This window comes from Oryctolagus cuniculus, chromosome 1 (genome assembly GCF_051225735.1).
Source record: "Oryctolagus cuniculus isolate XC-2025 breed Fujian yellow rabbit chromosome 1, ASM5122573v1, whole genome shotgun sequence".
Taxonomy (NCBI): domain Eukaryota; kingdom Metazoa; phylum Chordata; class Mammalia; order Lagomorpha; family Leporidae; genus Oryctolagus; species Oryctolagus cuniculus.
In genome coordinates, this window is record NC_142867.1 from 229,384,971 (window position 1) to 229,411,371 (window position 26,401).

The 26,401-nt window shown below is 45.0% G+C and overlaps 1 protein-coding gene across 11 annotated transcripts in view; it reads left to right on the plus strand.

Moving 5' to 3' along the window:
- Positions 1-26,401, plus strand: part of GAPVD1 (GTPase activating protein and VPS9 domains 1) — a 100,195-nt gene that overhangs the window by 63,592 nt on the left and 10,202 nt on the right. For 2 of the 11 annotated variants that reach the window (XR_016212124.1, XR_016212129.1), the window contains exons 12-22: positions 137-228; positions 741-860; positions 8,446-8,523; positions 8,662-9,032; positions 12,032-12,119; positions 12,996-13,076; positions 18,439-18,561; positions 19,848-19,977; positions 22,586-22,695; positions 22,987-23,146; positions 25,017-25,204. Coding sequence is in view for 7 of the 11 variants with exons in the window: in XM_017350057.4 (XP_017205546.2) it covers positions 137-271; positions 741-860; positions 8,428-8,523; positions 8,662-9,032; positions 12,032-12,119; positions 12,996-13,076; positions 18,439-18,561; positions 19,848-19,977; positions 22,586-22,695; positions 22,987-23,146; positions 25,017-25,204 (1,602 nt within the window). In the remaining 4 variants the exon portion in view is untranslated. Of the gene's footprint in view, positions 1-136; positions 272-740; positions 861-8,427; positions 8,524-8,661; positions 9,033-12,031; positions 12,120-12,995; positions 13,077-18,438; positions 18,562-19,847; positions 19,978-22,585; positions 22,696-22,986; positions 23,147-25,016; positions 25,205-26,401 lie in introns of all 11 variants that reach the window. The other 9 variants (XM_017350057.4, XM_017350059.4, XM_017350058.4 and 6 more) reach the window with 5 other exon arrangements.

The following is a 26,401-nucleotide window of genomic DNA, read 5'->3' on the forward strand; positions in this document are numbered from 1 at the left end:
CTTGATCTAACTAGCTTAGCCAGCTGACCAAGACTTAGAAATCTGTTTACAGTGATTTCATTCATGCCTTGGTGGCTTTGTTTATCTGGCATCACAAAAGCTGAAATCACTAATGTAAAACCTGTCTTCTGTTTAGAGGCTCCGGACCTAAAGCAAGAGGAGCGTCTGCAAGAACTGGAGAGCTGTTCTGGACTGGGCAGCACATCAGATGATACGGATGTCAGGGAGGTCAGTTCCCGCCCCAGCACACCAGGCCTCAGTGTTGTGTCGGGTATGTCTGTCTTGTTTTAAGGAATAGGGATTTGAAGGTGTCATCACTCCATCCCCTATTTGTAAGCATAAGAGACGTGTTTTATATAACAGCTGGTTGATTTCAAGGCGACAAAATTATTTCTGTGGCACTTTAAATCTTTGAGAACTTTAATGTAGCTTTGTAGAGCCTGTTGAAGTACTTGGCAAGTAGTTCCTCTGCAACTCTTTCTATTCTTCGTAGTCTCTACTACTGTATTTAACTATACATAATTCTGATTATGCTGTGTAAAGCAAGGTAAGCATGTTTTAGCAACATTGTGATAGATGTAATACTAAATAAGTCACATGTATAGAACTTAGACACGGAAAATTTGAGAATGTTTAAATTTCTTCAAACTTCATACACTTTTTATGTGGTTATTTTCTTCTTCTTGCTGTTTAGTTTTTTCCTGTTTGTTTTTTTTTGTTTGTTTGTTTTGTTTTTTAAGGCATAAGTGCAACCTCTGAAGATATTCCCAATAAGATTGAAGACCTGAGATCTGAATGCAGCTCTGATTTTGGGGGTAAAGATTCTGTCACTAGTCCAGACATGGATGAAATAACTCATGGTAAGAAGGGGAAATGAGAATGATTTTAAAATGATCGTATTTGGGGGCTGGCGCTGTGGTGTGATAGGCTAAGCCTCTGCCTGTGGCGCCGGTGCCAGTTTGTGCTCCTCTTCTGATCCAGCTCTCTGCTAATAGCCTGAGAAAGCAGTAAAAGATGACCCAAGAGTTTGGGCCCCTGCACCCAGATTTGCTCAGCTCCGGTCATTGCTCCATTTGGGGAGCAAACCAATGGATGGGAGACCTCTCTGTGTCTGTAACTCTGCCTCTCAAATAAATAAATAAAACCTTTAAAGAAAAAGATCATAATCATGATTAAAACTGGTACCGTTGAGCCGGCGCCGTGGCTCAATAGGCTAATCCTCCACCTTGCGGCGCCGGCACACCGGGTTCTAGTCCCGGTTGGGGCGCCGGATTCTGTCCCGGTTGCCCCTCTTCCAGGCCAGCTCTCTGCTATGGCCAGGGAGTGCAGTGGAGGATGGCCCAGGTGCTTGGGCCCTGCACCCCATGGGAGACCAGGAAAAGCACCTGGCTCCTGGCTCCTGCCAGGATCAGCGCGGTGCGCCGGCTGCAGCGGCGGCCATTGGAGGGTGAACCAACGGCAAAAGGAAGACCTTTCTCTCTCTGTCTCTCTCTCTCACTGTCCACTCTGCCTGTCAAAAAAAAAAAAAAAAAAAAAAAACTGGTACCGTTATACATTGCTGGTGATAATATCAATTGATATTTAGCATTTTGGGGCATAGTTTGTCATGTATATTTAAGGCATTACATTTCATATTCTAAATTGGATTGAGTTCCACTCCTAACAATCAGTGATAAGGAAATAATTCCATGTATGGAGAAAGTCTTAAGCACTTAGGTAGGTGTTCTTCATAACATTTTATTTTATTTTATTTTATTTTATTTTATTTTATTTTTTATTTATTTGACAGGTAGAGTTATAGACAGTGAGAGAGACAGAGAGAAAGGTCTTCCTTCTGTTGGTTCACTCCCCAAATGGCTACCACGGCCAGCGCTGCACCGATCTGAAGCCAGGAGCCAGGTGCTTCTTCCTGGTCTCCAATGGGGGTGCAGGGGCCCAAGTACCTGGGCCATCCTATCCTGCCTTCCTGGGCCACAGCAGAGGAGGAGCAACCGGGACTAGAACCTGGCACCCATACGCGATGCCGGCACGGCAGGCGGAGGATTAACCAAGTGAGCCACGGCGCCAGCCCCAGGATTTATACTATAGATAGAAAATGGGGGCCGGCGCCGCGGCTCACTAGGCTAATCCTCCGCCTAGCGGCGCCGGCACACCGGGTTCTAGTCCCGGTCGGGGCGCCGGATTCTGTCCCGGTTGCCCCTCTTCCAGGCCAGCCCTCTGCTGTGGCCAGGGAGTGCAGTGGAGGATGGCCCAGGTGCTTGGGCCCTGCACCCCATGGGAGACCAGGAAAAGCACCTGGCTCCTGGCTCCTGCCATCGGATCAGCGCGGTGCGCCGGCCGCAGCGCAAAGACCGCGGCGGCCATTGGAGGGTGAACCAACGGCAAAGGAAGACCTTTCTCTCTGTCTCTCTCTCTCACTGTCCACTCTGCCTGTCAAAAAAAAAAAAAAAAAAAAAAAAAAAAAAAAAAAAAAAAGAAAATGGGAAACAACTTAAGAACTAAAAAATGGAATGACTAAGTGATTTTCCTGTAACTGATTATAATTTATGCAAGTATTTTTTAATGCTTTTAAAATATGAAATAACTTGGAGAAATACTTAGAACATAATATTACATGGAAGATTTATTTTCTAGAATTTTATATACAAGACAATAAAAGATTAAAAACCATAAGCATAGGGAGAGATCTGGAAAGAAGTACCAAAATGCTAGTAGTGATTTTATAAGGGGAGTGGGTTCTGAGGAACCTTTTCTTTTTTTACATTTTTTTTCTGAACCAAGCTTTTTTTTCTTTTTTAAGCTTTGACACTATTGATATTTTGGGCCAGATAATTTTTTGTTGTGGGTCCTCCTGTGCATCCATCCTGTGCATTTTAGAATGGTTAGTAGCACCTCTGGCCTTGACCAGTAGTGCATGCCCCCACCTCCCTGAAGCTGTTTCAATCAAAAATGTGTCCAGACATTGCCAAACAATTCCTTGTGAGGAAGGAGAGCTGCCAGTTGAGAACCACTGTTCTACACCTGCAGTCTTTTTTTTTTCTTTTTAAAGTTTTTTTTTTTTTTTTTTTTTTTTTTTTTAATTTTTGACAGGCAGAGTGGACAGTGAGAGAGAGAGACAGAGAGAGAAAGGTCTTCCTTTGCCGTTGGTTCACCCTCCAATGGCCGCCGCTGCAGCCGGCGCACCGTGCTGATCCGATGGCAGGAGCCAGGATCCAGGTGCTTTTCCTGGTCTCCCATGGGGTGCAGGGCCCAAGCACCTGGGCCATCCTCCACTGCACTCCCTGGCCATAGCAGAGAGCTGGCCTGGAAGAGGGGCAACCGGGACAGAATCCGGCGCCCCAACCGGGACTAGAACCCGGTGTGCCGGCGCCGCAAGGTGGAGGATTAGCCTAGTGAGCCACGGCGCCGGCCCTAAAGATTTTATTTATTTATTTTTTGAGAGGCAAAGTGACAGAGGGAGAGACAGAGAGAGAGGTCTTCCATCCACTGGTTTACTCCTCAAATGGCTACAACGGCTGGAGCTGGGCAGATTCGAAGCCAGGAGCTTCTTCTCAGTCTCCCAGATGGGTGCGGGGGCCCAAGCTCTTGGGCCATCTTCCATTGCTTTCCCAGGCTGTTAGCAGGGAGCTGAATCAGAAGTGGAGCAGTCAGGACTTGAGCTCACACCCATAAGGGATGCTGGTGCTACTACTACATCTTGAAGTGTGGTCTCCATGGACCTATGAGGATCCTTAAGACCCTTTTGGGGTGGGGGAATACAAGGTCAAAACTGCTTTCATTAGTAATATGGAGGGCATTGTCCTTTCTCACTGTGTTGACATTTGCACTTATGATGCATAAAGAAAGATAGGTAAAACTTGCTGGGGCCTTAGACTGAAGCAGGGGCACCGAACTGTACTATGAGTTGTTGCATTCTTTCACAACAGCACTGTGGCATAGTGAGGTAGAGTCACCACCTGCTCTGGCAGCATTCTATATGGGTGCCAGTTCGAGTCCTGGCTGCTCTACTTCTGATCCAGCTCTCTGCTGATGGCCTGGGAAAGCAGCAGAAGATGGCCCAAGTCCTTGGGCCCCTGCACCCACGTGGGAGACCTGAAAGAAGCTCCTGGCTCCTGACTTCAGATCGGTCCAGCTCCAGCCGTTACAGCCATGTAGGGAGTAAACCAGTGAATGGAAAACCTCTCTCTCTTTCTCTCTGCCTCTCTCTAACAATACCTTTTGAATAAGTAAATTTTTTTAAAAAAAGTTTTACTCGGGGCCGTTGCTGTGGCTCACTTGGTTAATCCTCCGCCTGCAGCACCGGCATCCCATATGGGCATCGGGTTCTAGTCCCGGTTGCTCCTCTTCCAGTCCAGCTCTCTGCTGTGGCCCAGGAAGGCAGTGAAGGATGGCCCAAGTACTTGGGCTCCTGCACCCGCATGGGAGACCAGGACGAAGCACCTGGCTCCTGGCTTCAGATCGGCACAGCATTGGCCATGGCGGCCATTTGGGGAGTGAACCAACGTAAGGAAGACCTTTCTCTCTGTCTCTCTTTCTCTCTCACTGTCTAACGCTATCTGTTTAAAAAAAAAAAAAAAAGTTTTACTTATGATTGTCTTTGATGAAACAATGAAAATTATTTTTTTATATCTCAACCCTTGAGTACACATAGTTTTAGTATTCTGTGTAAAGAGATAGGAAGTAGGGGCCAGTGCTGTGGTGCAGTAGGTTAATCTTCCACCTGCAGTGCCGGCATTCCATATGGGCGCAAACTCTAGTCCTGGCTGCTCCTCTTCCAATCCAGCTCTCTGCTATGGCCTGGGAAAGCAGTAGAGGATGGCCCAAGTGCTTGGACCCCTGCACCCACATGGGAGACCCAGAAGAAAACTCCTGGCTTTAGATCGGCACAGCTCTGTCTGTTGTGACCATTTGAGGAGTGAAGCAGTGGATGGAAGACGTTTCTCTGTTTTTCCCTCTCACTGTAAATCTACCTCTCAAATGAAGAAAACATTAAAAAAAAAAAAAAAAAAAAAGAAAGAAAAAGAAATAGGAATTATCCCTGATGGATTGTTGATACTCTGAGATAGGATGAGAGGTCTTGAGGAAAAACATGTGAGTGATTATGTTTTGTTTTTTTGTTTTTTTGTTTTGTTTTGTTTTTGTTTTTGTTTTTGTTTTTTTGACAGGCAGAGTGGATAGTGAGAGAGAGAGACAGAGAGAAAGGTCTTCCTTTGCCATTGGTTCACCCTCCAATGGCTGCCATGGCCGGCGCACTGCGGCCGGCGCACCCCACTGATCCGAAGGCAGGAGCCAGGTACTTATCCTGGTCTCCCATGGGGTGCAGGGCCCAAGCACTTGGACCATCCTCCACTGCACTCCCTGGCCACAGCAGAGAGCTGGACTGGAAGAGGGGCAACCGGGACAGAATCCGGCGCCCCGACCAGGACTAGAACCCCGTGTGCCGGCGTCTCTAGGTGGAGGATTAGCCTATTGAGCTGCGGCGCTGGCTAGTGATTATGTTTTTAGCCTAACTAGAGAGTTTTTTTTTTTTTTTCATTTGTTTACTTTTTTTTTAATATAATTTTTACTTGAATGACTGACAAACTGTGGTTTGAATGAAAATATATTTGGGAATTTGACAGTTATTGAAAATCAGCTGAATGGGAGACCAGGAGAAGTACCTGGCTCCTGCCTTCGGATCAGCGCGGTGGGCCAGCCGAGGCGGCCATTGGAGGGGGAACCAACAGCAAAAGGAAGACCTTTCTCTCTGTCTCTCTCTCTCACTGTCCACTCTGCCTGTCAAAGATAAAATAAAAAAATAAAAATAAAAATAAATCAGCTGAGTCTGACACTTTTGATAATTTGTGCTTGTTGTTTCAGCTGAGTCTGATACAAATTGGTAATTTGTGCCAATGATAATCTTTCAGATAGAAACTAGAATTTGGGATGCTTTCACCCACCTCTGAGCTTGACAGCTTCCTGTTTGTTTTTTTAAAGATTTATTTATTTATTTTTTTTTGAATCTTTTTTTTTTTTTTTTTTTTTTTGACAGGCAGAGTGGACAGTGAGAGAGAGAGACAGAGAGAAAGGTCTTCTTTTTGCCGCTGGTTCACCCTCCAATGGCCGCCGCTGCAGCCGGCGCACCGCGCTGATCCTGGCAGGAGCCAGGAGCCAGGTGCTTTTCCTGGTCTCCCATGGGGTGCAGGGCCCAAGCACCTGGGCCATCCTCCACTGCACTCCCTGGCCATAGCAGAGAGCTGGCCTGGAAGAGGGGCAACCGGGACAGAATCCGGCGCCCCAACCGGGACTAGAACCCGGTGTGCCGGCGCCGCAAGGTGGAGGATTAGCCTATTGAGCCACGGCGCCGGCTAGATTTATTTATTTATTTTTAAAGTTACAGAAAGAGAGGGAGGGACAGAGAGAGATTTTCCATTCACTGGTCTACTCCCCAAATGACCACTACAGCCAGGGCTGGGCCAGGCCAAAGCCAGAAGCCAAGAGCTTCTTCTAGGTCTCCCATGTGGGTGCAGGGGCCCAGGGACTTTATCCTCCATTGCTTTCCCAGGCATATTAGCAGAGAGTTAGCTCTGAAGTGGAATTAGCTGGGACTTATACCAGAACACATGGAATGCTGGTGTTTCAGGTGGGGGCTTAACCCACTGTGCCTCAGTGCCAGGCCCCCAAGCAGCATCTTAACTGCTGTGTCAAATGCCTGCTCCCTAAGCATTTCCTAGTGACATAACTATTAACTAGAGCGGAAAAGGAAAAATCAAAAAGCATAATAATTGTTTAGTATAAAAATATAGCTTCAGGCTAAGAAATTTTGTTACCAGTTTCTTTTTTATATTTGAAAGTTTTAGCCTCTGCAAAATCATCTATTTTAATATTTCTGTCTTTGATATTTTATCTTTTTTTCTTTTATTTTTTTTAAAGACTTATTTATTTATTTGAAAGTCAGAGTTACACACAAAGAGAAGGAGAGGCAGAGAGAGAGAGAGAGAGAGAGAGAGGTCTTCCATCCACTGGTTCATTCCTCAACTGGTCGCAATGGCCGGACCTGCATCAGTCCGAAGCCAGGAGCCAGCCAGGACTAGAACCGGCGTCCATATGGGATGCAGGCACTGCAGGCGGCGGCTTTACCTGCTATGCTACAGCGCCGGCCCCTGTCTTTGATATTTTAGACATAGGCTTAGAGGAATCATTTTGCTCTAACTTAAAATTGTACACTTTAAAAGTTTCATAATGTAATGTAATATTCATTTTTCTAACTTTTTTTTTAAATCTTCTGAGGGTACTATTAGAATTTAATTTTTTTCAGAGATTGTGTTTTTTAAAGGTTTATTTACTTATTTGAAAGAGTTACAGATAGGCAGAGGCAGAGAGAGAGGGGGAGAGAGATTTCTTTACCCACTGGTTTACTTTTTCTTTTCTTTTTTTTTTTTTTTTTTGTTGTTGTTGTTGTTGACAGGAAGAGTGGACAGTGAGAGAGAGAGACAGAGAGAAAGGTCTTCCTTTGCCGTTGGTTTACCCTCCAATGGCTGCCGCGGCTGGCGCGCTGCGGCCGGCGCACCACGCTGATCCGATGGCAGGAGCCAGGTGCTTCTCCTGGTCTCCCATGGGGTGCAAGACCCAAGCTCTTAGGCCATCCTCCACTGCACTCCCTGGCCACAGCAGAGAGCTGGCCTGGAAGAGGGGCAACCGGGACAGAATCCGGCGCCCTGACCGGGACTAGAACCCAGTGTGCCGGTGCCCCTAGGTGGAGGATTAGCCTAGTGAGCCACGGCGCTGGCCATACCCACTGGTTTACTACCCAGATGGCCTCAACAGCTAAGGCTGGGCCAGGCCGTACCCAGGAGCGAGGCATTCCATCTAGGTCTCCACATGGGCAGCAGGGTCCCAGGCAAATCTGGCCATCTTCTGCTGCTTTCCCAGACACATCAGAGAGCTGGATTGGAAAAGCACCTAGGAAAAGCAGCGAGGCACTCATATGGGATGCCAGATGCCAGCCCCGTAGGTGGTGGCTTACACTGTGTTACAGCACCAGCCCCCAAATTTAAAACTTTATAACCGTTTTATTTACACCCCTTCTATAGATAATATTGCCCTTATTTTTGTATGTGGTAGGAAGGTAATGCCCAGGGAAGCCCTGACATTCTCAAAAATTTGATGGTTTAGATCTTCTGGTCCTGTGCCTCTGCAGTAACCGTTATGTTTGCCCGTTAATAGTAATTGATGTGTGTGTGCTAGACCCTTTAGTGTAATGAAAATCCATGCATGAAGACAAAACTGTAAAATGAATTTCAAATGATCAGAATATAACATTTATTAGTTGTATTTTTTTCTGTATGCCCTGAAGTTCTAACTGATCAAAAAAGGAAAATAAAGAACCCTGGAACCCCTTTCACTGTGTTAACCCTCTGACTGACTGAATTCTGCTTGGTCTCACAGTCTGCCCTCCTGTTGCAGGCGCCCACCAGCTGACCTCCCCTCCTTCTCAGTCAGAGTCTCTGCTTGCCATGTTTGATCCACTGTCTTCACATGAAGGTAAACTAGTGAAATGAACTTTGTGATTCTTGTTACAGACAGAAGAAAGAAATTAAAACCCTTTATCCTTTATGCATTCGTCAGATTTGTTTTCTCAGTTGCAAATTTATTTCTAAGAATTTTTTTGCTGTGTTGCAGGAGCTTCTGCTGTGGTAAGGCCAAAGGTTCACTATGCCAGGCCATCACATCCACCACCAGATCCCCCAATCCTGGAAGGAGCTGTGGGAGGAAATGAGGCCAGACTGCCCAACTTTGGTTCCCATGTTTTAACTCCTGCTGAAATGGAAGCATTCAAGCAGAGGCATTCTTACCCTGAGAGATTAGTCCGCAGTAGGAGCTCAGATATAGTGTCTTCCGTCCGGCGACCCATGAGTGACCCCAGCTGGAACCGCCGTCCGGGGACTGAGGAGCGAGAACTCCCTCCAGCTGCAGCCGTTGGTGCTACTTCTTTGGTGGCTGCACCTCACTCATCATCTTCATCTCCGAGTAAAGACTCCTCAAGAGGAGAGGTATGAGACGCAGGCCATGTGGCGTTCGCTTGTTGTGGTCACCTTCAGTGTTGTATCTGCCTGGGTCTCTTGATACCTTAAGTGAATATGAACTAGGTAGATTAAGAGTGAGGATGGAGTACAGTCCTTCTTTGAGATGATTTGTCAGTCTGCTGTTCCCAGGACCATAGCCCATTGGAAACCTAGGCCACTTTGATTGTGTGGTAATACTGTCTTATATTTTTTGGACATTTTTCTCCAAACAGTTTTAAATATAATTTCATTAAAACCTTACAGTACCCCTCTGAGATGATGCTAGATGTGTTTTTATGTTTTATTTTGAATCAAGCATAGAGTTAGAAAAAAGTTGAAAATACTCCTATGATAAAAGAGCGTTTTCCCACAGTTTCAGAGTAAGCTGCCAGCTTGAGGCTGCACCCTCTCTGAATACTGAGTTTCCTACAAACAGGCACCTTTCCTGCATGTCCTGTATGGCCTTCAGTGTTAGGCAGTAAGCACTGAGTTACTGCTGATTCTCACATCACATGTCAGAGTCCCCACTTGTCCCTCTGACATTCTCTGTAGTAAAAGAATTTCGTTCATAATTGCATGTTGTTTTTAGTTGTCATGTTTTCTCTTCTAGTCTTGAACAGTTTATCTTTCCTTAACTTTCATGATCTTGTAAAACTGTAGGCCAGTTCTTTCCGAGACTCCTTTATTTGGGGTTTGTTTGCTCTTTCTCACGATGAGATTCAGGTTATTCACCTTTGGCAGGAACATGACTGACATGACACTGTAACCTTTTCATTGTATCCTCTCACATAGCTTACAGTATTTTTAAAAAAGATTTATTTTTTGTATTTGAGAGAGTTATAGAGAGAGGCAGTGACAGAGAGAGTGGTCTTCCATCTGCTGGTTCACTCTCCAAATGGCCACAATGGCTGGAGCTGAGCCGATTTGAAGTTAGGAGCCAGGAGCTGCTTCTGGGTCTCCCACATGTTGGGCCATCTTCTACTGCTCTCCCAGGCCATAGCAGAGAGCTGGATTGGAAGAGGAGCAGCCAGGACTAGAACCGGCACCCAAATGGGATGCTGGCGCTTCAGACCATGGCTTTAACCCACTGTGCCATAACACCAGCCCCATAGCATACAGTATTAATTTCTTGCATTACTATGGTGTTGCATTCAGATCTTTTGATGAAGGATCCTTTGTCTGCGAGACATCCCCACTGTAAAGTACTCCTTTTCCCTGTGTAACTAGTAAGTATTTTGTGCAAAAGTACTCTGAGAATATGTAACTATCCCGTGCATCAATTTTTTAAATGTATTTTTAATTACATTTGGTTTTCTTTTTTAGTCCCTGGCTTGTTACTATCAAATATTTTGATGTTCGATGGTCCCTGATGTGGCCAGTGGGAGCCCCTTCGCGTTCACTGCTTGGTTCTTGTGACATGCCTCTATCATTCTTTGAATATTGCTTTCCAACACAAAATGTTACAAGCTTACGTTGTACTTCATCTGCCCTACTCCTGGAATCAGCCATTTATCCAAGTAACCCTGGTTTCTTTCAGTGAAAAAAATGGGTTTTAAATATTGAGATCTCAATACAGTACTCATTGCTGTCAGTGTGTGGCTGCTCTCAGAACTTCTTTGTGGACAGAGCTAGGGAGTGTTTGTGTGTGTACACATTTACCTGTGTATTTCTGTATCCTTCTCTGTGTGGAGAGAACTGTGAGCTCACACAGACACATTCGGTTTTAATCTGGAAACAGCAGGCTTTGTTTCATCTTTTCCCTTTCCATATTTGTTAACTCCTTTCCCCAACGGTGAGAAACCTGCTTTCATTATTGTTCACATCATCATGTGATCAGTGCCCCTTACGTAATCAATTTCACATCCCCATTACTAACTTTTCCTTAGCACAGATGCCTTCATCTCCCCACTTGGGTTCTGATCCCCTATTCACAGGGATCCCCAGAGAGAAGGTATTTTTAGTCCCAATTTTGTAGATTTAAAAATAGAAATTAGGTGATTTGTACACAGTCACATGATCGGCTAGTAAAGGAGTCATGGCTCCTGCTCTTTACCCTGTGGTCTCGATGACAATGTGGCTATATTGGTACTCAAAACATGAGCTTTGTAGTTTGTCAAATCTCGGTCTCAGCTATGCCACAAACAGGTTGTGTAACTTTGGGGAAGGTAGGAGGATAACCTTTTTTGGTCTCATATTTTGCATCTATAAAAAGAGGTTGGGGCCAGTGCTGTGGTGCAGTGGGTTAATCCTCCGCCTGCGGCGCTTGGCATCTCACATGGGCACCGGTTCTAGTCCTGGCTGCTCCTCTTCCAATCCAGCTCTCTGCTATGGCATGGGAAAGCAGTAGAGGATGGCCCAAATCCTTGGGCCCCTGCACCCACGTGGGAGACCTGGAAGAAGCTCCTGGCTCTTGGCTTCAGATTGGTGCAGCTCCAGCCATTGTGACCATTTGGGGAGTGAACCAATGGAAAGGGCTTTCTTTCTGTTTCTCCCTCTCACTGACTATAACCCTACCTCTCATAGTACATCTTTTTTTTTTTTTTTTTTTTTTTTTTTTTTTTTCAAAAAAAGGACAGTTTTTTTAACAGACATTTAAATGATAGCTTTTTTTTTTAACGGCACATAGTACATCTTTTATTATTTTATTATTATGCATACTACTGCTACTTCATTGCTACTTCTCTAGAGTTTGTTTGCACTGCATTTACTTACTCCATATGTATTTTCTGAGTGCTTATCTATGCTGGGCTCTCTACAGTTCATTAATAGTAATAAGACAGTACCTGCTGTCAAACCCTCAAGCAGATCAAGTCTGGTTCTTGAAAGGTGTATTTCCATGTTCTAGAATTGCTTCCATGGTAGTAAGAACAGTTTTGCTTCTAGGCAAATAAGACTGTTTTTTGTATTTCACAGATGTACCAAAATCTTTTTCATAGTAATTTATTCTGCTGCCCAACTCCAAATAAAGCTTCTAACTTTTTCCACAGACTGAAGAACGCAAAGATAGTGATGATGAGAAATCAGACAGGAACAGACCTTGGTGGAGAAAACGTTTTGTTTCAGCTATGCCTAAAGGTAATTTTACAAAATATTAAAGTGCTGTGTTAACTACAGGAAGCAAAGTTCCCAAAATCTCTTTGAGAGAGAGCCCATGTCTCAACACTCTGTAAGGCTTGCTGGGCGTAAGCTTCTAGTTGTTTTGAGGGTATAGAAAATGGTTTCACTGTGATGAATGCTAGGGCAGAGCTTTAGAAATGTTCTTGAGAGGGGGCACAGTTTTATAAATGGAAGTGGCTGCTAGGTGGTGGTAACTTCATATGCTATTGAAGCTAAACAGAGGACTTTGACATAGGAATTGCTATTATTTTTGTGGAAGATGGGATGTAATTTGTAATTATAACATTGAAAATTCATCCTTTACATTCTTATTGTAAATTTAAGCTCTTTATGTGTGTTCATTGAGAATGCTTATACCCTGAATATTAGTGAATGTTTACTTTGGAAGGTGGTGTATAAAATTATTTGCTTTTTTGGTAAGTAGCCTGGCGTCATTTGATTGACAGAAGCCTCTCTTCCTGAAGGAGAGCTCATCCAGGAGTGAAGCTGGGCTGCTTCCGCTGGCCTCTCCCAGGAGCTCCCGAGAGATGCTCCAGGAAACGAGCCTAGGAGTCTTGAACGTGCTGTTCATGAGCATAGATCGAAGCATTCGATTTAGTCCCACTGGATTCCTATTAAGTCATTCTTGCTATGGCCACTGACTCCAAAGCAGATTCTGAAAGTTTCTTTAAGAACCTTCAATGCTATTTTGAGAACAATTATTGGTCAGCACTTAGAATTTCTTAGCTTTTAAACTTTTCATCCTCCTTTCACTTAGAAATGTTGGCACACCCAGTAACTTCCAAGTAGTGCAGTATGTTATATGTCACACTACTGACTTTATTTAATTTCCAGCTCCTATACCATTTAGAAAGAAAGAAAAACAAGAAAAAGACAAAGATGATCTGGGGCCTGACAGATTCTCAACACTCACAGGTTTGTAGACCCATGGACTTCCTGGCTCCTTCATTCCCAGAGCACATATTTCATAACACTTTTTATTGGGTGCCATAAGCGTTGCCATTTTAGAAGGGTGTGTCTGTGTGTGTACAGTGGGGAGTGTGTTCTTCGTAGCTCTGTGGTTTCCAGTGGGTGGCCACAGTGAATCCCAGTGTGCCCTTCCCGCAGACTGCCACCACCATCATCATCCTCATTGTCATAACTTTGTTTACCATGAGGCCCCGATCCTGAGCCTCTCTCTAGGCCCACACTACAGCTCGCCATCTAGTGGGATGATGGCAGAGTGCCTTCTAGGAAAGTGTGGTGATGGTTTTAGTGATACGCATGCTGCATCTTTGGATCATTGATTGAGTCGTTTTCCCTAACATTGATCATTGAATTCGAAATTTATTTCTATCTGTAGTTTGATCTGGTTTATTCAGGATCACAGTGGAATTCTATTTTATCTAATCATTTTTTGTGTGTGATAAATTACTTATTTAAATAGTATCATAAATGCCAGGACAAGTGTTTTGGCACAGCAGTTCGAATGCCATGTGGGGTTCCTGTATCCCATTTCGGAGTGCCTGGGTTCCAGTCCCAGCTCCACTTCTGTTCCAGCTTCTTGCCAGTACACACTCTGGGAGGCATCTCAAGTAGTTAGGTTCCTGCCACTCGTGTGGGAAACCCAGATTGAGTTCCAGGCTCCTGGTTCAGTCTGGGCTAGCCCTGGTCTATTTCAGGCATTTGGAGAGAGAACCAGCAGATGGAAGCTCTCCTCCCCCTACCCCATAAATACATGAATATTAAAAAAAAAACCAGTCACTATAACAAAAGTATTTTAAAATTTTACTTTTTTTTTCTTTTATAGCTTCAACCACTTTAACATTTTATCTGAACCAAGGAAAACACAACTTGGGATTAGTCTCTAACCTTACTCAGCTTTTGTATTTCTGAGTTCTTTTTGGCACATCAGAAATGAGCTTCCCCAAAGGAAAGAGTTTGAGAAGTAGTGTTAATGACTCAACCTAGAGTTTGATAACCGTAGATTATTTCCGGTGGCTATAGAGCATCTAGAGGGAATTTCATTTCTCACCTCTTTTCTTCTCTTGATTTTAAATGATGTTATCCTACTAATTAAAATGAAGATTTTTGTTGTTATTTAAAAAAAAAAAGCGGTATAGTGCCAGTAAAATCCCATTTAATGCATGTTGCCTAATACCTACTCTGTATATTTACGTATGTCTCTATGTCCTTGCATATACCTTCCTGCTCTGTCTGATAGTGTAACTTGCCTGGAATAGTGGTTCTGAACACCAGCAAGTGTGCCTACAAGCCAGGGTTCCCTGCTGAGGGCAGCCAAGCCTGTCTTAACCAATTAACAAATAGCTTGTTGGCCATCTGACTCATGCCAGTCACTGTGCTAAGTGTGGTGGATATTATGCTAAATCCCACATGACATCAGTTCATCAGGGCCTTCCAGTTTGATTGGAAAGATTTGGGAAGACATTGTCCTTTTGGAAAATAATTTATGTATCCTTACTATGTTCATGTGTTCAGAACACCAAGGTTTACAATGGATTACTCTTTTTTTTTTTTTTTTTAAGATTTATTTATTTGAAAGGCAAAATAACAGAGAGTGAGAGAGAAAGCAGTCTTGCATCCATCGGTTCACTCCCCAAATAACTGCAGTGGCTGGTGCTGGACCAGGCCCAAGCTAAGAGCCTAGAACTCCATCCAGGTCTCCTGTGTAGTGGCAGGGGTTCAGCTACCTGGGTCATCCTCCACTGCCTTTCCAGGCACATTAGCAGGAAGCTGGATTGGAGCTGAACAGCTCGGTCTTCAGCTGGCACTCTGCCTGGGATGCCAGTGTCTCAAGCAGCAGCTTAACCCCGTGCACCGCAACTCTGGCCCCTACACTGGATTACTCTTAATGCAACCTCATGTTTTAAAAATGTTGAATAGGAGCTGGCGCTGGGGCATAGCAGGTAAAGCTGCCGTCCGCAGTGCTGGTATTCCATATGTGTGCCGGTTCGAGTGCCGGCTGCTCCACTACTGATCCAGCTCTCTGCTGTGGCTTGGGAAAGCAGTAGAAGATGGCCCAAGTCTTTGGGCCCCTGCAACCGCATGGGGAAAACCCGGAAGAAGCTCCTGGCTCCTGACTTCAAATTGGCACAGCTCCAGCCGTTGTGGCCAATTGGGGAGTGAACCAGTGGATGGAAGATCCCTCTCTCTCTTTCTGCCTCTCCTTCTCTCTCTGTGTAACTCTTTCAAATAAAAAAAAAATTTTAAAAAATGTTGAATTAGGCCGGCGCCACGGCTCACTAGGCTAATCCTCCGCCTAGCGGCGCCGGCACACCGAGTTCTAGTCCCGGTTGGGGCGCCGGATTCTGTCCCGGTGGCCCCTCTTCCAGGCCAGCCCTCTGCTGTGGCCAGGGAGTGCAGTGGAGGATGGCCCAGGTGCTTGGGCCCTGCACCCCATGGGAGACCAGGAAAAGCACCTGGCTCCTGGCTCCTGCCATCGGATCAGCGCGGTGCGCCGGCCGCAGCGCGCCGGCCGCAGCGGCCATTGGAGGGTGAACCAACGGCAAAAGGAAGACCTTTCTCTCTGTTTCTCTCTCACTGTCCACTCTGCCTGTCAAAAAAAAAAATGTTAAATTAATAACTTCAGAGAAGTTGCAAATTATTTTTTTAAAGATTTATTTATTTGAAAGGTAGAGTTAGAGAGAAGAGACAGAGAGAGGTATCGTCCATCCTCTGGTTCATTCCTCTGATGACTACAATGGCTAGGGTTAGGCCAGGCCAAAGCCAGGAGCCAGGAGTTCCACCTGGGTTCCCAATGTGGGTGGCAGGGACCCAAACACCTGGGCCATCCTCCACTGCTTTTCCCAGGCCACCAGCAAGGAGCTGGATTGGAAGTGGAGCATCCATAAATTTAATTGGCACCCATATGGGATGCTGGCACTGCAAGCAGTGGCCTCAACCACTACACCACAGTGCCAGCCTCTAAATTTTTTTTTTTTTACACCATCTTTGGGCTACATATTTTTTTTTGTTCTTGTTGCTTGGAATAGAAGCTAAAGAGTAATTTTTTTCATAAAGAATACTGTTTTTGGGTGTGAGTTAAGCAATTTAGCTTCCCTATTAGTACAAATAATTTTCCTATCACTCATTGAAAAGTTATCATTAATTGCTTCTCAGACTTTTGGCTAAGATCAAGTGTGAAAAGTTGTCATTAAATCAGTTTTCAACTGTTTTGAAAGAAAATTTCTGGAGCCAGCATGTGGTATAACATTTTAAGCTGCCTCTTGCAATGCCAGTATCGATATGGGCTCTAGTTCAAGTCCCAGCTGCCCCAGAACCTGCTAATGCACCTGGGAATGCAGCAGAAGATGGCCCAAGTGTTCGAGTTCCTGACAACCAACTGGGAGACTGGAAGAAGCCCTGGCTCCTGGCTTCAATCTGGCCCAGCGCTGGCCCTTGCAGCCATTTGGGGAGGGAACCAGTGGATGGAAGATCTTTTTCTGTGTCTCTCTAACTCTGCCTTTTGAATAAATAAATCTTTTTTAAAAAAAGAAAAAGAAAAGAAACTACCCATATTCCTGCTCTTCTCACCGCTGTGATTTTCCTGTTCTCTCCTAGTCTTTCTCAATATTTGTACATGGCTCTTTGAGGATTGAATTAGATTGTATATGTAATAGTTTATATTCTTTTCTTACCACATGTTAATTTATAAACTGCTCTCTCAATTTATACTTGACATAGTTGTTTTTTAAATCATTTTTAGTGGCTATAAAATAGTCATATGTTTCTGCTACACTATAAGCATTCTCTTGTTCTGTATTTAATTGTCCCCCATTTTTTACTATGAAAATAGTGCTCACATCCTTATAAGTGAACATTTTTTTAAGTTATTTATGGTTAAGAATTTTGAGAGTGGTGTTAATAGAAATAAAGGTTTATAAGGAACATTATGGCTGTCACTGTCGTTAGCTCAACTGTATAATCTTTTTCAGAACTTTCAACAGCATTCAAAAGTGGTTACTCAAAAATGTTCACCCTCCAAAACAGGATTCTATCATAATAAAGGTTTTTCTTTATTTATTTGAAGGTCAGAATTACAGAGGGGCAGAGGCAGAGAGAGAAAAAAGTCTTCCATCCACTGGCTCTCTCCTGAAATGGCCTTAATGGCTGGAGCTAAGCTGATACGAAGCCAAAAGCCAGGAGCTTCTTCCTGGTCTCCGGTCTTCCCTTGTGTGTCCAGAGGCCCAAGGATTTGGGCCATCTTCCACTGCTTTCCCAGGCCATAGCAGAGATCAGTAGTGGAGCAGCTGGGACTAGAACCGGTGCCCATGTGGGATGCCAGCACTGCAGGCGGCAGCTTAACCCACTATGCCACAGCACTAGCCCTTTGATAAAGGTTTTATCAGTTCACATTTTGAATTCAAATTGCATTATAGCAAAAATACTGATTTCTGTGGAAATCCTGTCTTCCTAATTACTACAGTTTTGTGGAGATATGATGCCTGAGAGCATGCTACATGCATTCTCTAGGTCTTGATTTCCTCTTCTGGAAATTGATAAAAGGAGCCCCTTGTTAACATTGTTTAATGTTAAATAGAAATAGTCCATGAAAGGTGCTTAGCACAGTTCCTGGCATGTGGTAAGTGCTCAATAAATGTTAGCTGCTATTAACACATGTGCACATATTTAATCTAGTGATTTTTTAAAAATGAGATTCTACCAGAATGTGGACATTTATGATTGCCTGTTGGCCTGGATGTGTGTCACCGTGGAACTTCATTTTGTCAGCAGATCTAACAGGTGCTGTATTCCAGCAGTAGTACTGTGATGCTGAGGTTTAGTGAGACAGAACATGAGGATGCACAGTTTTCAGGTGTGCTGGAGAGATTTGTGAAAGAAGAATGCAGAAAGATATTTTTGTTATTATTAAAAAATATTTATGTTTGAATAGTTCTTTTTTTCCTCCTTGAGCATAGAGCTGTCAATAAATGAAATCTACCTATAAAAAGTATTGTTGGAAATTCTATTAGTGTGAATTGCTCATGACAGTGATTCGAATGTAAGCACTTAAAAACTCATCATCCATCAGTCTGCACTGAATTCTGGTGATGATGAGAAAGTGGAGCTAACTGGTCTCTGTTTCCTGCTTTGGCAAGGCTCTCAGACCTAGAAGTGGGATGAGTAGGCAGCTGCATGGTGCCTCTTAGCATTGAGATATGTGCTCTTTTTAAGTCTTACCTCCTAATCTGCCTTTGGGATTATGCTAATGGTGTCCTACTAATGTCAGACTTGAACAAACTAAAGAACTAATCTTCTCACTGTCCTCTCCCCACAGATGATTCCAGCCCTAGATTAAGTGCACAAGCTCAGGTCGCCGAGGACATTTTGGACAAATACAGGAATGCCATTAAACGGACCAGCCCCAGTGAAGGAGCAATAGCGAACTATGAAAGTACAGGTAAGAATCATGATAGAGATTTGAACAGTAACTTTTAAATCACAGTGATAAAAGTAGTTTGAACTTAAGTAGCCTTTAAAAGAAGAGCAAGTGAAATCAGTTTATTATCTCAAAATTGCAGACTTGGTAACCAAACCAGATTAAATTGATGTCCCTCTCCCAATAAGCCTGGGTATCCCCATATGCTTATATGTGTTAGACTTGTTACCCCATGAGGTTTTTTTTTTCTTTTCTTTTTTTTTTTCTTTTTTTTTTTTTTTTTTTGACAGGCAGAGTGGACAGTGAGAGAGAGAGACAGAGAGAAAGGTCTTCCTTTTGCCGTTGGTTCACTCTCCAATGGCCGCCACAGCTGGCACGCTGTGGCCAGTGCACCGCGCTGATCCGATGGCAGGAGCCAGGTGCTTCTCCTGGTCTCCCATGGGGTGCAGGGCCCAAGCACTTGGGCCATCCTCCACTGCACTCCCGGGCCACAGCAGAGAGCTGGCCTGGAAGAGGAGCAACCGGGACAGAATCCAGCGCCCCGACCGGGACTAGAACCCAGGGTGCCGGCGCTGCTAGGTGGAGGATTAACCTATTGAGCCGCGGCGCCGGCCATCCCATGAGTTTTGGGTGAATGGTTCAGAGGGAATTAGGGCATGCTTTTTAAACTGTGTAGAACTGTACTTTTATCTAGTTGTACAGCTGAGTTTAGCCTGGGAGACTATTTTTTTAAAGATTTATTTAATTATTTTGAGAGGCAGAGTTACAGAGAGGCAGAGGCAGAGAGAGAAAGAGAAGTCTTCCATCTGCTGGTTTACTCCCCAGATGGCTGCAATAGCCAGAGCTGAGATGATCTGAAGCCAGGAGCCAGGAGCTTCTTCTGGGTCTTCCATGCAGGTGCAGGGGCCCAAGGACTTGGGCCATCTTTTACTGCTTTCCCAGGCCATAACAGAGAGCTGGATTGGAAGTGGAGCAGCTGGGACTCAAACCAGTGCCCATATGGGATGCTGGCACTGCAGGGGGCAGCTTTACCTGCTATGCCACAGTGTCAGCCCCACCTGGGAGACCTTCAGGATAGTTATCCATTGTTGCTTAGTACATATTTTTTAAACGATTCTCTTTTCCTCGTAGTGGAATTCTCAGTAGGTGTCAGAAAAATAATGATATAGCCCCTAAGATAAATTAAGCAGAAACCAAAGTAGATAAAAGCATACCTAGTATACTGTGTGTATTTATGCCTGTATGTGCATAGAGTATCTTCTGGGAGAATCTCCAGCAAACTGGTAACACAAGTTGGGTTTTTTTAGAGGTTCTGGGTGATGGTGAAAGTGCACATGATTCTCCTCGGGATGAAACGCTACAGAACATCTCTGCCGACGATCTCCCTGACTCCGCCAGCCAAGCAGCCCACCCTCAGGAGTCTGCTTTTTCTTATAGGTATTTCTTTCATGGGGTGTTCAAACTTTTGGGTTTAAACTTTGCCATCACCATCGCTATAGCGAAAAGAATACTCATTTCAGATGATTGTTTGAGTCACTTAATAAATGTCTAAAGTAGAGACATAAGAAAGAGATGCTATTAACTAGGAAGACTGTTTTAGTTGTGGATGCCATGTATAAAAATCTCTACTTCATGTATTTTTTTCTTAAAAGATTTACTTATTTATTTTAAAGGCAGAGTTAGAGGAGGAGGCAGAGAGAAAGGTCTTCCATCCACTGGTTTGCTTGCCACATGGCCACAACAGCTGGAGCTGGGCCAATCCAAAGCCAGGAGCCTGGAGCTTCTTCTGTCTCCCACGTGGGCGCGGGGCCCCAAGGACTTGGGCCATCTTCTACCGCTTTCACAGGCCATAGCAGAGAGCTGGATTGGAAGTGGAGCAGCTGGGACTCAACCCGGCACCCATTTGGGATGCCGGCACTGCAGGCGGCCACTTTACTTACTACGTCACTGCTCTGGCCCCTCTTCACATATTTTTAAAAAACTCATATGCTCAAAGGAGCCACAGAAGCAATTTAAATTAAATAGATTGCAGGGCCCCTGCCCAAGTAGTGCTGCCGGCCTGGGCGAGAAATACTGGGAGAGAACAGAGGCAGTTCAGAAGTGGGGTCAGCTGCAGGTTTGCAATAACCCACTGTCTCCTGCTGGGGCCCTTTCATTTGTCATCATGCTTGTTCCTGGGAAGATTTCTCTTTTTCTGTTTAAAACTTTATTTATTTGAAAAGCAGAATGACAGGAGAGAGGCAGAGACAGAGACAGGTCTTCCATTCTTCAGTTCATTCTCCCAGTGCCTGCAATAGCCAGACTAAAATCAGGACCTCAGAACTTGATCCAGATCTCCCACATTGGAGGCAGGACCCAGTTGCTTGAGTCATGACCTATAGCTCCTCAGGCACATAAGCAGGAAGCTGGAGTCAGGACCAGAGATGGGATGAGAACCCAGGTACTTCCGTATGGGTTGTAACATCCCAAGTAGCTTTTGACCAAATGCCCGCCCTGGGTCTAATGGGGCTTGAGAAGGTTAACGACTTCAGGATCCTAAAGATTTTGCCCTTGTTTGATAAACTCTGCTTGCTCAGACAAGGAGTAGCAATTTTAAAGCCCTGGTTATTTCTTGTGAACTTTGGAAATTCCCTCGCTTTTTCCCTTTAACTTTTTATTCTAGAAATTCTCAAACATGCGCAGGAGTGAAAGAATATAATGATACTCCTCTTACTTATATTACCTACTAATTTTATTACCTACTACTTATATTACCTGCTAATACATGGCCAATATTATTTCATATTTATACTCTCCTAATTATTTAAAATAAACTTTTTAAAAAATATATTTATTTGAAGGAGTCACAGAGAGAAGAGAAAGAGAGACAGAGAGATATGATCTTCTATCCTCTGATTCATTACCCAAATGGCCAAAACAGCCAGAGCTGCTGGGCTGGTCTGAAGCCAGTAGCCAGGAGCTTCTTCCAGGTCTGCCATATGGGTGCAGGGGCCCAAGCACTTGGAACATCCTCTGCTGCTTTCCCAGGCACATTAGCAGGGAGCTGGGTAGGAAGTGGAGCAGACAGGACTCAAATCGGTGCCCTCATGGGTCCCCTTATGGGATATGGCACTGTAGACAGCGCTTGATCTGCTGTGCCACAGTGCCACTCCTAAAATAGACTCAGTAGTGTATCATTTTGTTATAATTATTGTTTTTCCCTACAGTAAAATTGCACAGAGTTTTTTATTTTAAGCCTTTGCAAAGTGGGTGAAGGTTATAATTGATCAACTTGATTTCTACTCTGCTCATTTTACAGGAAGGGAACCAGTAGGGAACCATTAGGGAAAGAGAGTTTGTCAGAGGAAGTGGACTAGACACACTTGCAGAGAAGGAAGCCCTTGGCCTTCCTTTGGGGTATTTGGACTCCTCTCTTTGGAAGACAGTTTTGAACACTGAACCAGAGGAGAATAGACACTAGCAAATAGAAGCAGCTTGGTGGTGTCTCCCAGTCTGAAGTGCTGCCTGGTCAGGGGTGGAGCGACACCGTCATGCTGGTAGTGGGTCAGGAATTGGAAGCAGATTTTGGCCTGACACTAAAGGCTCAAGCAGTTGAGCATTGGAAAGGGCTTCTTGCCAGGCACAGAGCTTGTCTTGGGCAGGAGCAGCGTCTCAGAGATGTAGAAGGAAGGCAGCCGTGATTTCAGTGTTAGGGTTTTCATAAGCTCTGTGGCCCTCCCCTTCCCAGGCATAATGGGCTTTTCTGGTCTTCTCACGGTGCCTGTTGTAGCCCTTAGCACATGATGAGAGGTCACAAAGGATTTGTTGTTTGATTCTGCTGACGGCAGAGGGGGCCCTGCCCAGGGCACTGTTACTGCTGTTCTCTGTGGGCAGGTGGAGGGCTTCCTCTTTGAAGTGAGGTGTCAATAAGTAAAAATTATCCTTTTCAAATAACTATTTGAAGATTTGAGTCCTGAGGTAGCAAATTAATTTATGTAGTAATATTCATAAATGTGACTATACCTGGATAAAGAAATAATTGTATTTTCTACTCATTTTTTTTCAGAGATGCAAAAAAGAAACTGAGGCTTGCCCTTTGCTCTGCGGATTCCGTAGCCTTCCCAGTGCTGACGCATTCAACAAGGAATGGGTTACCAGACCATGCAGACCCCGAAGGCAAGCTGCGAAATCGTTTTCTTTCCCCCTATATTTGCCTATTGAACCTGTGAAATTGCTTGTATGCCACTGTTTAAACCATACAGCAGTTCTAGGTAGTTTAACAGTATTAGTGTCACTTAAGGGCACTTTGGGTACTGATGGTTTATTGAAGTAGTTTCCTATTGGGAGTGGCAGTATAGCTTCATTCAGTTGATACAGAGTAAAGTAAAACTGGGCATCTCAAATGCTAGCCGGTTACTACAGCCTTTGGAAACTCTCAGTAACAAAATTCTCATATTTTTTCTTTAGATAATGAAATTGTATGCTTCTTGAAAGTTCAAATAGCTGAAGCAATTAATTTGCAAGATAAGAACTTAATGGCCCAACTGCAAGAAACAATGCGTTGTGTGTGCCGCTTTGACAATAGGACGTGTAGAAAACTGCTGGCATCTATTGCTGAGGACTACCGGTAAGAAACCCAACCTTCGCAGCCTGGAGCTTACAGCCTCATTTTTAGCTACAAGTTTCTTTTCAGCTTTATTTCAGGAATAACTCCAGGCCTACCACAAAGTACTGAGCTGTGTTTACCGAGGCGCAGATTTGCAAGCAGCGCGTTTGGGTGGTCTGGAAATGCGGCTCTGGATGAGCAGCTCGCACTAGCAGAGAAGTGCAGCTCACTTTAGCTTTCCACAGAAGCAGATAAAGGAATGTCGTAGATTTTGAGCCCAGCATAGAAGTAGCGTGTCCTCTTCCTTCTTTTAAAAGGGTGGTGGGAAAGACTGCTTTTCTGAGCAGAGAGGCAGGAGTTGTCTGGGAAACGCCACCCTTCTCTGCCGCAGGCCCTGCAGTGTTCCAGAGATGGATGCCACTGGTTGTTAGAGAGGCCTAGGGACCAAGTGCCCCAATGGTCGGTACATTTAGACTATAAGTAAACAAACAGTGGGGATGACCTTGGGGAATATAACCTTACATTTTTGTTTTTTTAGTCTCTGACAGTCAGTTTCCTTGTAGGTATGAGGTCCTACCAGCATGAGACAGTGATCCTATTTAAAATAAACCAGTGTAAAAGAAAAATAAATAAAATAAGCCAATGTGCCAAAGACTTATTAAGATGTAGTGAGTTCAGTAGCTGAGTGTTCAGCCCAATGGATGATATTCTTCACAAACATGCAAAAATGGTTCTGTTTCCGGGCCGGCGCCGCGGCTCACTAGGCTAATCCTCCGCCTAGCGGCGCCGGCACACCGGGTTCTAGTCCCGGTCGGGGCGCTGGATTCTGTCCCAGTTGCCCCTCTTCCAGGCCAGCCCTCTGCTGTGGCCAGGGAGTGCAGTGGAGGATGGCCCAGGTGCTTGGGCCCTGCACCCCATGGGAGACCAGGAAAAGCACCTGGCTCCTGGCTCCTGCCATCGGATCAGCGCGGTGCGCCGGCCGCAGCGCGCCGGCCGCGGCGGCCATTGGAGGGTGAACCAACGGCAAAGGAAGACCTTTCTCTCTGTCTCTCTCTCTCACTGTCCACTCTGCCTGTCAAAAAAAAAAAAAAAAAAAAAGGTTCTGTTTCCTTCTTTCTTCTGTTTCCTTGAAAGGCAGAAGAAGAGAGAGACAAGCTCTCGTCCACCGGTTCACTCCCTAGATGCTTACAATGGCCAGGGCTGCATCTGAGTGAAACTGGGAGACAGGAAGTCAATCCGGGTCTCCCATGCGGATGGCAGAGATCCACCCAACTACATGAACATCATCTGCTGCCTCTCAGAGTTACAGTGTGGGATGCAGGTGTCTGAACTACCTGCTTTAATGCCCAGTCCTGGTTCTGTTTCTTGAGCTAGCAGCATAATTAGTCCCCAAGACACTTGTCTGCAGACTGAGATGCCAATTTATAAACCCAAAAATTAGGAAGTACTTTTTTTTTTTGGACAGGCAGAGTGGACAGTGAGAGAGAGAGACAGAGAGAAAGGTCTTCCTTTGCCGTTGGTTCACCCTCCAGTGGCCGCTGCGGCTGGCATGCTGTGACCGGCGCACCGCGCTGATCCGATGGCAGGAGCCAGGAGCCAGGTACTTATCCTGGTCTCCCATGGGGTGCAGGGCCCAAGCACTTGGGCCATCCTCCACTGCACTCCCTGGCCACAGCAGAGAGCTGGCCTGCAAGAGGGGCAACTGGGACAGAATCCGGTGCCCCGACCGGGACTAGAACCTGGGGTGCCGGTGCCGCAAGGCGGAGGATTAGCCTAGTGAGCCACGGCGCCGGCCAGTACTTTTTTATTTTAAAGAAAAGTTAGGACTCAGTCTCCAAAGAAAGTGTGCACTGTATATCTTTGATGTCCTGCAAAGTGTCTTTCTTTTTAGGAAAAGAGCGCCATATATCGCCTATCTCACTCGCTGTCGACAAGGTCTGCAGACAACACAGGCTCACCTGGAAAGGCTGTTGCAAAGGGTTTTGCGGGACAAAGAAGTAGCCAATCGATACTTTACCACCGTCTGTGTGAGGTTACTGCTTGAGAGCAAAGAAAAGAAGATCAGGGAATTCATTCAAGGTAACTAACTATCTTCAGATTAACCATGACTCCAGCCAGTCTGTATTGGGAAAACTGGGACATTTTGTTTTGCTTTGCAGTTTGTTCAAACATCTGTGTGCTTTACCACAGTTCCTTAACAGCTAGTAGTTTTAGAGATGCGTAGTAATTAAACTTTGGGCCCCTGTACCCGTGTGAGGTGTCAAGCCACTTTGATGTCAAGCCACTTACTGCATTTTTCTCCTGGATTGGAATATTTATTTATTTTTTTATTTTTTTGACAGGCAGAGTGGACAGTGAGAGAGAGAGACAGAGAGAAAGGTCTTCCTTTGCCGTTGGTTCACCCTCCAGTGGCCGCTGTGGCCGGCGCGCTGCAACCGGCGCACCATGCTGATCCGAAGGCAGGAGCCAGGTGCTTCTCCTGGTCTCCCATGGGGTGCAGGACCCAAGCACTTGGGCCATCCTCCACTGCACTCCCTGGCCACAGCAGAGAGCTGGCCTGGAAGAGGTGCAACCGGGACAGAATCTGGTGCCCCGACTGGGACTAGAACCTGGTGTGCCGGCGCCGCAAGGCGGAGGATTAGCCTAGTGAGCCGCGGCGCCGGCTGGAATATTCATTTTTTTTAAAGATTTATTTTAATTTTTTTGAAAGGCAGAGTTACAGAGAGAGATCTTCCATCTGCTGGTTCTCTCCCTAAATGCCCTCCATGGCTCGGGGTGGGGCAGGCTGAAACCAGGAACCAGGCACTTCCCCCCAGGTCTCCCACATGGGTCCAAGGGCCCAAGCACTTGGGCCATCTTCCTCTGCTTTCCCAGGTGCATGGGATCAGATCAGCTGGATCAGAAATGCAGCAGCCGGGACTAGAACCGGCGCCCATGTGGGATGCCGGCACAGCAGGTCAAGGCTTAACCCTCTGCACCACAGCGCTAGCTCAAGATTTATAGATTTCTTAGTTTCTCCTGATTTTAAAAATTTGGCTGCATATTTTTCTTTTTTTTTTTTAAAGATTTATTTATTGTGGGGGGAAAAAGCCACTGTAATCTGAAAGCTGTACTTTGGAAATTTGTATTTATTAAATAAAAGTTAAAAAAATAAATAAAGTCAATCAATCATTCTCTCAAAAAAAAATTTATTTATTCATTTGAAAGTCAGAGTTATACAGACTAAAAGGACACATCCCAATACTTTTGGCTTTAAAATCATGATGTCTGCATTGC